The 14,763-nt window shown below is 38.9% G+C and overlaps 1 protein-coding gene across 4 annotated transcripts; it reads left to right on the forward strand.

The window, feature by feature from the left end:
- The first annotated feature begins 6,261 nt into the window (after positions 1-6,261).
- Positions 6,262-13,313, forward strand: LOC128608648 (zinc-binding protein A33-like). 4 transcript variants are annotated; one of them, XR_008386102.1, is made up of 7 exons: positions 6,263-6,865; positions 7,344-7,439; positions 7,512-7,742; positions 7,871-7,893; positions 7,980-8,122; positions 10,082-11,865; positions 13,118-13,313. XR_008386102.1 is itself a non-coding variant. In XM_053626543.1 (6 exons), the coding sequence occupies exons 1-6, from the start codon at positions 6,467-6,469 to the stop codon at positions 10,630-10,632; spliced, it is 1,437 nt and encodes a 478-aa protein (XP_053482518.1). In that variant the 5' UTR covers positions 6,262-6,466; the 3' UTR covers positions 10,633-13,313. The 4 variants fall into 4 exon arrangements, 3 of the variants coding, with proteins under 3 accessions (XP_053482518.1, XP_053482517.1, XP_053482520.1); XM_053626543.1 differs by having other exon boundaries at positions 6,262-6,865; positions 7,518-7,742; positions 10,082-13,313; XM_053626542.1 differs by having other exon boundaries at positions 10,082-13,313.
- The last annotated feature ends 1,450 nt before the right edge of the window (positions 13,314-14,763 follow it).

The following is a 14,763-nucleotide window of genomic DNA, read 5'->3' on the forward strand; positions in this document are numbered from 1 at the left end:
TCCCCTCATATAACATTACATAGCATACTTGTGTTGTTGTTGTTGTTCATTTTTTTAAATAGCAGGTATAGAATACATTGGCTATCAAACCATCCATCCATCCATCTTCTATACCGCTTATCTTTCAGGGTCACGGGGAAAACCTGGAGCCTATCCCAGGGAGGCTATGAAACCAAACCACACGTTTAACCAAAAGGTATTGCACACATAATGTTGTTAATACAGACATGTACTTTTGAAAGGTACAATTAAATTATAAATGAAGTTAAATGTGAACAAAACCTTTTGGTTTCCCTCTTTTTCTGGCGCCATGGAAAATTCCAGAAATGAATCTTAATGCAGTGTGTCTGCTCACTTTTCAAGTCTGCATCCCCAACCCGGCATGCTTATTTACCCTATTGACCCAACCTGCCCCAACAAGCTACATCCAGCAGCTGAGTGGCAGAAAAAAAAATAGCACAGCATTTTGTAGTGTGTACTGTTTATCTAAAAGCGCTCTACAGGTCTGTCAGGCATGCAGTGGTTAGTACCTTCCAAAACCAAAGGTGGTCCAAGGAAGGACAGCCAATGAACCAGCGACAAGGTCATGAGCACCCAACGCTCATTGATGTATATTGGGAGCGAAGGCTAGCCCTTCTGATCAGATCTCACAGAAGAGCTACTGTAGCACAAATTGCTGAAAAAGTAAATGCTGGGTATGATAGAAAGGTGTCAGAACACAGTGCATTGCAGCTTGCTGTGTATGGGGCTGCATAGCTGCAGACCATTCAGAGTGCACATACTAACCCCTGTCCACCCCTGAAAGTGCCTACAATGGGCACGTAAGCATCAGAACTAGAGCATGGAGCAATGGCCACCAGCAGTGGCCTGGTCTGATGAATCATGTTTTCTTTTACTTTATGTGGATGGCCAGGTGCCATAGTTCAAGGTGCTGACTTGGCCTCCAAATTCCCCAGATCTCAATCCGATCGAGCATCTGTGGGATGTGTTGGACAAACAAGTCCGATCTATGGAGGCCCAACCTCGCAGCTTACAGGACTTAAAGGATCTGCTGCTAATGTCTTGGTGCCAGATATCTGAGCACACCTTCAGAGGTCTTGTGGAATCCATACTTCAAAGGGTCAGAGCTGTTTGGTGGCACAAGGGGGACCTACACAATATTAGGCTGGTGGTTTTAATGTTATATCTGATCGGTGTATATTTTACATCTTGGCTAGGTCTTTAACGTTTTGATACATGTTGTCATCACCATTACATGTGGATACAGTGAGTTTTTATAGTTCTCCTTACATTTCCACAGCCATCAATAGCATCTCCACAAAGATAAAACTCTGGCCTCTGCAAAAGGGGAACAATGAAGACCACCAACAATTGGGGGAAAAAAGCTGCATCTCCACTTACCTGTGAATCACGTTGCCTCTCAATTCAGAACTCGTTCTCTTGTAATAGCATTTGGAGTATGCTTTAGTAGTACATGTATATTTATTGGGAGCCTGACATCAAGAGGAACACTGAAGGGAAAGGCTGTATTTGTTGGGATTCTGAATTTTAAAAATTATACCAATTATACAACAGTGTTGTTGAATTCTCAGTTCTGACTGGTGAGAAGCTCTGACAGTAATTAGGACTGCAAAGTTTATACTAATGTGCTCGCTTGAATACATTATTATTTCTTTCATACAAAATACACAGTGACTTGTATGGTATAGTCTCCACAAAAATGGATTTTAAAACTTGTGTAATTGTTGCTATGGTGAAGTTTTCAACTGAGGAGACATTTATTTATTTATTTATTTATTTATTTTTCAAGAGTCAAAAGTAGCACAAGAGAGACTGGTGAAGGAACGAAAATTTACAATATTGTGAGTGATAAAATATTAACTAACTTGATTTGTTGACATTTTACAACATTAAATGTAACTATAGACTGGTTAAATGTGCATGTTGTTCTTTAGTAAATAACACGTTTTGTGAAATTGTTTTGATATAAGAGCATGCCTGGACTTGTTATATTCCTTATTTTAAGATCTTTGCTCCCACTATACAAATAGAATGTAGCCAGTAGTATATTGTCTCTGTTGTGTGGTATGGGATCACTTCCACTTTGTTGAAGAATAGCAGGTGAAATCCTCATTTTCCCTTCAAAAGCTGTGTGGCACACAAGGATGTATTAAGTTAGGTCAACCTGGCCACCAGATGGTGATGTGGTACAATGTTTAGAAACTTTTCTGACTGTCCTATTAGGCCAGATTTTGAATGCAAGACAGGCTACGATTTGCAGAAATTACAAGAATATATGGGTAGTATAATTGTTCATTTATGGCTTTGTATGATTGGATGACTGATCAGTTTTCACGATTTATTACAATGTATTTATTTCGTATTAGCCCTTACTGTTCATGCTTTTATTAATTGTAAGGAAATTACAATTTTGTGGCACTTATACAAATGTTCTGCGTATGAATAATTATGAGATCCTTAGGCTTAGTGGTTAGCAGGTTTGCCTCACACGTCTGATTTTGGGGCCTCCCACCTCTGCCCTGTGTGCACCCTGTGTGGTTTTCCTCCGGGTACTCCTGTTTCCTCCCTGAGTCTAACGACATGTGTTGTAGGCTGATTGGCATTTCCCAATTGTCTATAGTGTGTGGCTGTGCCCTGTGATGGGTTGGTACCCCGTCCAGGGTGTGCCCCGAGTTCCCTTTGATAGGCTCCAGGTGACGCTGTGTAGGATAAGCAGTATGGAAAATGGATGGATTCATGAAAAGTCATACTGGTCAAGTTGTTAGCAATTCCAGGGTTTGACATTAACAACGATTACCTTTGACAACATTTGAAATTACTTTGTTCTTTAAAGTACCATGAAAATAATACTTCACTACACAAAGCAGTACAATTCTGACAGTATTCATGTATTACTTGCATTACAGTATTTCTATCTGTCTATCTGTAGCCGACTAGTTAAAAAATTGTACATAGTCCTATTCAAAATTGGACTCACTAATAATGCATTTATATTAATTCTTTCTTTCATTCATTCATTCATTCATCTTCAGTAGCCATTTTATCCTAATTAGGGCCAGGGTGGCTCTGGAGTCTATTCTTTTAACACTGGGCACAAACTGGGACAATAAACATAACAACAAACATAATATTGAGCCCGTCTTTCAGGTGCTTTGCCAAATTCGAGGTGTTTCCTCGCTTTGTTTGAAATGAATGATAGCATCATCTGTCTGTTCATCTATTTTGACACAGGAATACAGAGGGATTCATCATTTGAGCCGATGTTTGCTGCCGACGAGCTCTACTACAGCACCGTGGACAGTGACGACGAGGATGACGTCCACATGTCTGACCAGCGGGAGGAGGATAAAGATGGTGATGAGCATGAGGTACCTGTTAGAAGCCCATGCCCTTCGAGAAGCCCATCCCCTTTACCAGACCCATCTAAACTAAGAATCTCACCCACTTTTAAAATACCAACCCCTGTGAGATTTCCAGCCCGTTTCAGAACAACATCAAGTATAAGACCAACCCCTGTGAGGAGGCTACCTCCTGTAACACCAACCCCTGTCCAAAGCCAGAGGAGGAGAAGGGATGAAGAGGACAACGAAGAAGCCACTCCTAGTAGAAGGCAGCGTGTGAGTCCTGTTTAGGAGGAGTAGAAATTTATCAGGAGGCCCGTCCGAATCCATTTTAGTTTAATTCCAATATATATGAGAGAGCTATAGTCCTCAGATTCACCACCTCGTACTCATCACCTCACTCACCACCTCATAATACCCACCTCGTCATAAAATGTGTAGACCTGCGTGTAGTTGGCTCCCCCACCAACACAAAATGTCGGCAGAATAGTCTCAATCGTTTGTGCTCCGTTTGTGCTGGTTTGTGCCATAAAAATATTCGTTTGTGCTGCTTCGGATTTGGAGATATTAAATCCCCCCCCCCCATGCTCCAAATTCACCCCAAATAGTCTCAATCGTTTGTGCTTCGTTTGTGCTGGTTTGTGCCACTGAAAGTTTTGTTTGTGCTGCTTCCGTTTTTAAAATATTATACGCTGAATTATGGTGCGGTGACGTCACCAGCCCCCCCCCCCCACACACACACACATGCTCCAAGTTCATTCCAAATAGTCTCAATCGTTTGTGCTTCGTTTGTGCTGGTTTGTGCCGATAAAATTTTCGTTTGTGCTGCTTTCGTTTTTAAAATATTAGACATTAAGCTATATGAAATTAGAACACAAACGAAGCACAAACGGAGCACAAACGATTGAGACTATTCTGCCGACGTTTTGCGTTGGTGGGGGGGCCAACTTCACGCAGGTAATGTATAGTAAGTATGAGTGGTAAGTATTTAACATCTAGATTCCAGCATTAGTCTTTTACTATTATTAGTGTTATTGTTATTATTATTGTTATTAGTATTACTATTATCATTATTATCTATTATTAGTATTATTGTTATTGTTTTTATTATTATTAATGTTATTATTTTATTTGTGCTAAGTTTTTTTTTTATTATTTGTGATAAGTATTTAACACCAAGAGTCCACCATTAGTCTTTTACTATTATTATTATCATATTATTTTATTATTGTTTTCATTATTATTATTATTATTATTATTATTATTATTATTATAATTTACCTATGGTAAATTCAGTTGATTGGACATGTTTTGGAAAGGCACACACCTGTCTGTATAAGGTCCCACAGTTAACAATGCATGTCAGAGCACAAACCAAGCCATGAAGTCCAAGGAATTGTCTGGAGACCTCCGAGACAGGATTGTATCGAGGCACAGATCTGGGGAAGAGTACAGAAACATTTCTGCAGCATTTAAGGTCCCAGTGAGCACAGTGGCCTCCATCATAGATAAATGGAAGAAGTTTGGAACCAGCAGGACTCTTCCTAGAGCTGGCCGCCCGGCCAAACTGAGCGATCGGGGGAGAAGGGCCTTAGTCGGGGAGGTGACCAAAAACCCGATGGTCACTCTGACAGAGCTCCAGAGTGTCTCTGTGGAGAGAGGAGACCCTGCCAGAAGAACAACCATCTCTGCAGCACTCCACCAATCAGGCCTGAATGGTAGAGTGGCCAGACGGAAACCACTTCTCAGTTAAAGAAACATGACAGCCCGCTGGAGTTTGCCAAAAGGCACTTGAAGGACTCTCAGACCAAAGATTGAACAAAGATTGAACTCTTTGGCCTGAATGGCAAGCATCATGTCTGGAGGAAACCAGGCACCACTCATCACCTGGCTAATACCATCCCTACAGTGAAGCATGGTAGTGGAAACATCATGCTGTGGGGATGTTTTTCAGTGGCAGGAACTGGGAGACTAGTCAGGATCGAGGAAAAGATGAATGCAGCAATGTACAGAGACATCCTTGATGAAAACCTGCTCCAGAGCGCTCTGGACCTCAGGCTGGGGTGAAGGTTCATCTTCCAACAGGACAACGCCCCTAAGCACACAGCCAAGATAACGAAGGAGTGGCTACAGGACAACTCTGTGAATGTCCTTGAGTGGCCCAGCCAGAGCCCAGACTTGAACCCGATTGAACATCTCTGGAGAGATCTGAAAATGGCTGTGCTCCGACGCTCCCCATCCAACCTGATGGAGCTTGAGAGGTCCTGCAAAAGAGGAATGGGAGAAACTGCCCAAAAATAGGTGTGCTAAGCTTGTAGCATCATTCTCAAAAAGACTTGAGGCTGTAATTGGTGCCAAAGGTGCTACAACAAGGTATTGAGCAAAGGCTGTGAATACTTATGTACATATGCTTTTTTTGTTTTTTATTTTTAATGAATTTGCAAAGATTTCAAACAAACTTCTGTCATGTTGTCATTATGGGGTATTGTTTGTAGAATTTTGAGGAAAATAATGAATTTAATCAATTTTGAAATAAGGCTGTAACATAAAATGTGGAAAAAAGTGAAGCGCTGTGAATACTTTCCGGGTGCACTGTATATATATATATATATATATATATATATATATATATATATATATATATATATATATATATATATATATATGACATCTATTTTTTTGAAGAAAAACATTCAATCCATGTATGCATTCGTGAATTTTTTTTTTTGGGGGTTCATGCTTGTAGGGCTAAATATCAATAATCTAAAAGGTGTGCGTCATACCTGACACCTAGATGAACACTTTACAGTTGGTTGTGTGACTTGTACATCATTCCCTTTAAATGCTATTTAAGTTAGAAAAGTGTATAACAATGTCGTATGTAACTTTAGAGACGGTCCCTTAATTTCCGCATATCCGCGAATATCGAACGTCGAACGTCAAACCAACTTTATGCCAGTGGGACAATGCAGTATTTGCGCGTATTTACATGAAATTCTCTACATGTCCACTTGATGTCGCTAATTCCCACTGTCTTTAAAATTATGTATGGGTATGGCTCTGAGCATTCGGACCGGAGATAAGATCTACAGCAGCAAAAGAGAATGGCTTCTAAGTTTTCAAAGGAGGATTTGTCCTGTCCTGTGTGCTATGAAATCTTCAAGAGTCCTGTACTTCTGCGCTGCAGTCACAGTGTGTGTAAAGTGTGTTTGCAGCAGTTCTGGCAGATAAAAGGATTCAGAGAATGTCCTGTTTGTAGGAAGAGGTCGACAAAGCATTATCCTCCCATAAACCTGGCCTTAAAGAACCTGTGTGAGACTTTCTTACAGGAGAGAAGTCGGAGATCTTCATCAGGGTCTGAAACAGTCTGCAGTCTGCACAGTGAGAAACTCAAACTCTTCTGTCTGGACGATCAACAGCTGGTGTGTGTGGTGTGTCGGGATTCAAGAAAACACACCAACCATAAATTCTGCCCCATTGACGAGGCAATAACAGACTGTAAGGTAAATAAAATGTACATTTGAGGTCATATGTCACATGAGGATTTCAGGATGAAGTGTAATCTATGTATCAATCCATGCAGCTTCAGTTTAAAAATATGGCATTGTTAATGAATAAATTATAATTTTTTAAATATAGTAAAATAATCACTACCGAATCTATGAATCTGCTATTCATATCATACAGTCATATTCCAGCATATTCCATTACTTGAAATGTCACCTGTATCAGCAGGAACAGATCTTCCATTTTAGACTAAAGCAGTGAAACACCAATAAAACACCATTAAATGCTCTTGGTGCATTTTAAAAGCTCCCCTGGATGCTAAAGGAGAATATAGCTATTACTGTCACATATACTTTAAAACACATATTGATGTATTGAACAGTTTAATTCTTAATAAACAGTTATCTGAGTTAATGATATGTAAAATAAGAGCTGAAACACAGAGTCTCTATGCAGTGTGTTGATTTGTTTCAGGAGGAGCTCAAAACTGCTCTGAAGCCCCTACAGGAGAAACTGAAGATCTTTAAAGACTTTAAACTAAACTGGAGTCGAACTGCAGAACATATAAAGGTTAGAGACAATAACATGATTTTGATATTATAATTGTATTTTCATCATTGCATAATCAGCTCTTCACTGCAGATACAGGCCCAACGTATAGAGTGGCAGATTAAGGAGGAGTTTGAGAAGCTTCACCAGTTCCTACGAGATGAAGAGGCAGTCAGGATCGCTGCACTGAGAGAGGAAGAGGAGCAGAAGAGTCAGATGATGAAGGAGAAGATTGAGAAGCTGAGCAGAGATATTTCATCTCTTTCAGACACAATCAGAGCCATAGAAGAGGAGATGAGAGCTGAAGACATGTCTTTCTTACAAGTGAGGATCATTTAGTCAGTATTTATACTGTGAGAAAATGAAACTTCATTCCATCATCAGAAACGTGACATTTCAGTGGTGTAAAAATGTAAATCATATCCACTGATATTTGTGTTGTTGTTTTACAGAACTCCAAGGCCACAGTGAAAAGGTGAGTGATGTAGTTCCCGTCTCTGTCGTTCTCTGTGTTTCTGAATCCAAACCCACAGCAACACTGACTCCTGAATGTTTTTGCAGAACTCAGTGCACACTGCAGCATCCAGAGGAGCTTTCAGGAGCACTGATCCATGTGGCAAAACATCTGGCCAACCTGAAGTTCAGAGTCTGGGAGAAGATGCAGCACACTGTCCAATACAGTAAGACTCTCTTTCTTTCTTTGAGTAAGTGTGTGTGTGTGTGTGTGTGTTAAACTGTGACATGTTTCATTTGTGTAATTTTTTTTTAATTATTATTATTATTATTATTATTATTATTACATATGTGCCCATCTTTCCTTTTGAACTCATGTAATATAACAGAACATATATTTTGAGAGGCTTCTATTGCCATCAGAAGGTTCAGTGTTTGAAGTGCGATCAGAGGGACTGAGTGAAAAAATGGAGCGTTGCAGCGGCTTACAAAAGTTTTAGAGTTACAATTGTTATAAAGATTGCTTACATTTGTAATTTAAACACACCCCCAAAAGGTCACACAGCATGTTGTTAAGTTATATATGCTTATTGATTAATTTTTTAATTACAGTTATTTCTTCAGTTTAGGTCAGGGGTCTGCAACCTTTACTATCAAAAGAGCCTGTTTTGGCCCTTCTCCTACCAAATAAAATTCATCTTGAGCTGCAAAAAATATATAGTGGGGGAAATAAGTATTGAACGCGTCAAGATTTTTTTCAATAAATATATTTCCAGTGAGGTTATTCACATGAAATTTTAATTTTGGGGCCATTATCCCCAAATGGAAGCAACATCACTCCGTCATCAACCGGCCTCTCACAGGAGCTCCTTGAGATTTCTGAGATTTCCAGGATTTCCAGGGAGTCAGAAGAGTAGCATAAGAGCCAAGGACCACTCAGAAAGAGCTCCAGAAACACTTGGAGGCAGCAGGTGCCATCGTCACAGAGAAAACAATAGGCAATGCACTCCACTGCTCACGTTCACCCCGCAAGACTCCATAACTAAAGAAAAGGCATGTCGAAGCTGGTTTAAAGTTTGCTACAATTTATTTGGACAAGCCTATGAAATACTGGGAGAGTGTAGTCTGGTCAGGCAAGAGCAACATTGAACTTTTTGGCTGTTATACTACACACCATGTTTGGAGAAGAAATGGCACTGCACATCATCCTAACAACACTATACCAACAGTGAAGTTTGGAGGTGGAAGCATCATGGCATGGGGCTGTTTCTCATTGAGTGGTACTGACAGACTTCATATAATTACATATAAAAGAACTATAGTTTGTTGCATTTATGAAATTATAGAACAACAAAAAAATTGTTGTTTTGAACTGGTTATAACAAAGGAAAAATTCTTATGAAGAGGAGAAAAAAAACTCTTCTCCTCTCATACCAGGTGCCCCAGTAGTAGCCACTGACACCATGTGGGTGGTGTTTATTCTTTTGGCTTTTAAACAATTCACCACAGCATCATAAATGTCCTCCCCCCATGTTTGGCCTTTTAGCGGTATCAACGCAATGATTTCTTCCTGCGGCCCATCAGAGTTCACATACCTGAATAACAGCGCTGTCTGCTCAGTATCGTTTACATCACTTGACTCATCACAGGCGATTGAGTATGCTGGAGCTGAAATAATGTCGTCAACCTGTTGACTGGTGATGTTTGCTGTTATCTTAGTGGTCCTGTCCTTGACAGTCTTTGCAGAGAGAGGCATATCTCTAATTTTCAGAACAATTTCACGTTTGTTTTTTATTCTTTTTGTTTGTTTGAATGATTCTTTCATGTATTCTCCGTCTTTGAACGGCCTTTCCATGCCTCACTGTCTCCTGAGCTGCCACAAAACTAGCAGCAGTATTTGAGTTTGGAGACTTGATCCACTTCTTGAAAATATATTTTCTCTGCTCAGCTTTGAGAGGTTTTTAATTAAAACCTCAGTCGCAGGTTGCCGAGCCCCGGTATAGGTAAATGTTATCTAGTTCCATGCTAATGTAATGTAATTAAGTTAGCTTAGCACAACCGAAACCAAATGTAAAAATGGAAGATCATGAAATGGAAAAGCTGTAGTGACAATGGGTTTTCTTTGGTAGCTTTTTATTTCTTATTCAAGTGTGTGTGTGTGTGTGTGTGTGTGTGTGTGTGTGTGTGTGTGTGTGTGTGTGTGTTTTCAGCCCCTGTAACTCTGGATCCCAACACTGTTCATCCTAACCTCATTATATCTCAAGATCTGACCAGTGTGAGATTCAGTGATGAGAAACAGAAACGTCCTGAGAACCCAGAGAGATTTGATAAATGTTGCTGTATCCTGGGCTATGAGCGCTTTAACTCAGGGACACACTGCTGGTTTGTTGAAGTTGGAGATTGTACAGACTGGGAAGTGGGTGTGATGACAGAATCTGTTCAAAGGAAGGGGAATTTAAACTACAGAAGTGGAATCTGGTATGTGTGGTATTATGAAGGTAAATATAGAGCAGTTTCTACACCAGATACAGAGACTCTCCTCTCAGTAGCACAGAAACTGCAGAAGATCAGAGTGCAGCTGGACTGGAACAGAGGAAAGCTGTCATTCTCCGACCCCCTCACTAACACACTCATACACACTTTCACACACAGATTTACTAAAACTTTACGGCCATATTTACGTGTTCTTGGTAAAGAATCTCCTCTAAAGCTCCTCCCACTTCAGTGCTCTGTAAGAGTGAATCAGATCAAACGGAGCTGATATTGTTTTATTCCACAGGGCGTCCGCAGGTCCTTAAAAAGTCTTAATATGTCTTAAATTCCTTAATGTAAAAATAAGGTCTTAATTAGCATTAAATTGTCTTAAATTCACGTAAAGATGCAACAGAACCGACACCGTAAAGAAGATTTAGATTTTATTTTGTCTCGTTGCTTTTTGAAATGGTAACGCCGTGTCAGTGTGTTGCGCTCAGAGTGTGTGCGTCTCATAGGTGATTTAGGCTAAAAAAAAACAAAACCCAAACAGCTACAATTCTACACTTGTATGACCTTATGCTGTACACTGACTATTAAGTTATGGAAGCGGCCTTTTGAAAGTCGTTCAAAATCTACAAAATTATTAGTGGGCTACATATAAAGTAACTAGCTGACAAAAATTATTTAGTCATAATACATTTATTGTATTAACAAAATAATACTTTTTTTAAGGCACAGCATAACACTTGAAGGAAGAAATCCATCCATCCTGCATATTAACATTTATAATTAACACGTGATCTTCAACAGCATCCAAGATTTATTTTGTAACATATTCTTCCACACGTCTTCCAACAAATTAGCACCAGAATCACTAAACACATCACAAATATTTAAATACCAACACATTTAAGGTGTTTCAGGGTGCAGCATTCTTTTAGAGTGACACGTGACAATTCCAACTAATTTGACTTCTTTTACACTCTTTCAGTGAGCACAGTGTGTGAATTGGATGGAGAGCTTATATTCTTATATTCTTATCAGTTGGTATAGAATAGAATAAGTAACATCTGAAAACAATAACTAGTACACAAATACTTAAATTTTACATAATGCATAGTTAAATAACTAATTTACATGATACATACAACACTTTACTTTTGACCGTGGATGTTGGTACCAGGACGGCTGGTTTGAGGATTTCATAAACTGCTGATCTCCTGGAAATTTTCACATACGTCGGTCTATAGCTGTGCCCGAAACCGCTCCCTATCTCCTATATTGTGTACTATATCGAGTGTCGGCCTTTTTGTAGTGGTGTCCGAATTCTGAGTGAACAACTTCACTCTCTACATTTGTTCACTCGATTATACCCACAATGCACCATGATTTCGAGTGGACATCTGATGTACACTGGCCAACGCAGTATTTCCCATACTCAAATGTGAGGCAGCGAAAAAACGTGAAAGAAAATTAAACATGACGGATGGCAACACTGGAGGCGGCAATTTGTACAAATGTAAGTGTAACATTGTTAGTTAAAACACATCTGTAGCATGATATTTTTAAGCGAAATGATATATTATCGATTGATCGACAAAGGCACTTACTACTGTGAATTTAAGTTAGTTACAATGTAAATTAAATTCGCAACTGTACACATCAAATGATAATTTGGTGGATTGTTCACATTTATTAGTAAAACATGCATGTACAGTATTCACATACATATTAGAAAATATTGTATTGGTGACTTTTTAATTGATTTAGGGATGGATAAAGACATTAGGCTTCTAATAATGAGCAGGAGTGCCAATGGCCATCTCTTCTCTGGGCACAGAAAAATTTCAAGATTATTTGTTTTCATGACTTACAACCCCAATTCCAAAAAAGCTGGGACAAAGTGTACAATGTAAATAAAAACAAAATGCAATGATTTGCAAATGTCATAACAACCCCTATGTTACTCAAAATAGAACATAGAAAACATATCAAATGTTTAAACATACCATTACGAGTAAATGTACCGTTTTAAGAAATAAAATAAGGTAATTTTGCATTTGATGGCCGCAACACTGCTCAAAAAAAATTGGGACAGGGCAACAAAAGGCTGGAAAAGTAAGTGTTACTAAAAAGAAACAGCTGGAGGAACATTTTTCAGCTATTTTGGTTAATTGGCAACAGTTCAGTAACATAATTAGGTATAAAAAAGAGTATCTTAGAGAGACAGAGTCTTCTTTTTAATTAAATTTAAAATGCTGTTAGAATTGAATGCTTCTCATGACTAGGTAGCCTATATACAGTTATTATGGAGCTACATATTTTGATATGAAATGTAAGGTGTGAGAAGTGATTCGCGCATTTAGCTGTAATTCCCTACAGATCCACAGGATGTAGCTAATTCCCGCTGTCTCAAAAATGTTGTGTATAGCTCTACACATGAATCAGAGCTTGTGTGTAAGCCCTAGAGACTGTTGTATGTGAAAATCAGCTGGAGATGAGCGGTTTATGAAATACTCAAACCAGCCTTTCCTGTACCAACATCCATGCCATAATCAAAGTCACAAATATCACACATTTTCTTCTTTCTGATGCTGCCAGATGATTGGCTCTTTAGATAATTGCGTACAGTCGCTCCTAATAAAGTGGACGGTGACTGTAGATATTAGTGATGGGAAGTTTGGAACATTTTACTGACTCGGATCTTTGAAATGAACGACTCGAGCCTGAAGACTTAAGAGATGAACTAATCATTTCTGTTTCCTGTACAGAACCTATGGGGATGTTGCAGCGCATGCACGGTCAAAAATGAACTAATCACTCTCTTAGACAACTCGTTGTTCCAGAGTCATTTTAAAGATTCGTTCAAAATGAACGAATTGTTCGTGAACGACACATCATTACTCTGTTGATTTGTGGCAGCTATAACTACTAATAAATGCCATAAACACTTGTAGTCACTCTTAATCAGTTGATTTTTGCTTACTTGAAATGAGTAGATCTTACTTTTGTTTCTCAGCTCCAAAATATACGAAAGATACATTTATCTGATATGTAGTGACATTTATGCTCCATATAACTGTTTGCAGCTTACGATTTGTTTAATCCTCTCCCAGAATTCAGAGGAACCTTAGGAAACTTGGATAATTGTGGCTAATTACAGGTTGCAAGTAGATGTGAAGCAATTTCACACATTCACAGGCCTTCTATCCCTAACTTTAATGTAATACGCTGCAATAAAATTACTGCCCCTGTTATTTCAATACAATAATTTCAATGCATTATATTTCATGGTACATAAATAATGTAAGCTGTGAAACAGAAATGATATCCTTCTCAATTTTATAAATGTTAGTTCATTTACCCATTTACTACTAGAAAGGCAGTGCTATCGGCTGGGCCAGATTATCCAATGGGCATTATGGGCACGGGCCCAGATGCCCATGTGCACTTGGGGCCCAAGCGAGAGGAAGAAAAAAAATTTATCTACTTTTCTTTTTTTCATTTACATTGCCAAAAACAGAGGGCAATGTCTGGTTGGGCCACATAAGACTAAAAAACGTGTGCACCACTTGCTATCTACAGTAGTGTAGTCTGTAGGGAATTGTGGCACCTGATAGTAGCCTTTAATGCGTTCAACCTGAGTTCAGATCTTCCTTTTACTAAACGCACTCTTTTCCCTTTTCCATCACATATCAGATCAGAAAGACTTTTATTTTCAATAAATGAAGAAAATATTTGAAAAGTGGAAATAAAGCGCCTAACGACTGTTTAATAATAAAGTGTTTATCGGTTAGGGGTAGGTGTAGGGAGGGCTTTATTGTCCCAGTAAGGTGGCATCTATTTAATAATTTTAATACATATAGTCATTTACACTCTATGTTATTACTGCATCCTGTTAATGAACAACAATACTCAGGTGCAAATATTATCTGACACTATTTATAAGCATAAATAGCATCTAACAACTATTTGCACTTATTACAAAGAACTACTAGTTTTATATAGTGTAAATGGAATATATCGCTATTTATTTTCACCTAGTGTAAATAGCTGCTGCCTTCAGATAATGACACCATGTATAACCAATAAAAAGCACGTGATATTTTTAAAATCTAAACACAATGATATAATTGTTCAAGCACAAGTGTGGAAAGCCCATGCTGTCTTCAGATAATCCAGTGTTTAATCGGGGGGACTGTGGGAGTTGTTGTAGTTCAAAATGAGTGAGAGAACTGGTTGTAATAAACATGTCATCTATTCAAACGTTCTTCAAACGGAGCCAGGAGGAAAATCAGAGTGAAGAATTTGTGGAAGATTATCAGCAAGCTAACCAGGGACTGGAGGAGGCAGGTGTTAGCAGGGCAGCACAGCCTGAGGATAAGGCTAGCTGTAGCAACAACAGCGCACAAGGGAT

The sequence above is a fragment of the Ictalurus furcatus genome, chromosome 6 (assembly GCF_023375685.1).
Source record: "Ictalurus furcatus strain D&B chromosome 6, Billie_1.0, whole genome shotgun sequence".
Taxonomy (NCBI): domain Eukaryota; kingdom Metazoa; phylum Chordata; class Actinopteri; order Siluriformes; family Ictaluridae; genus Ictalurus; species Ictalurus furcatus.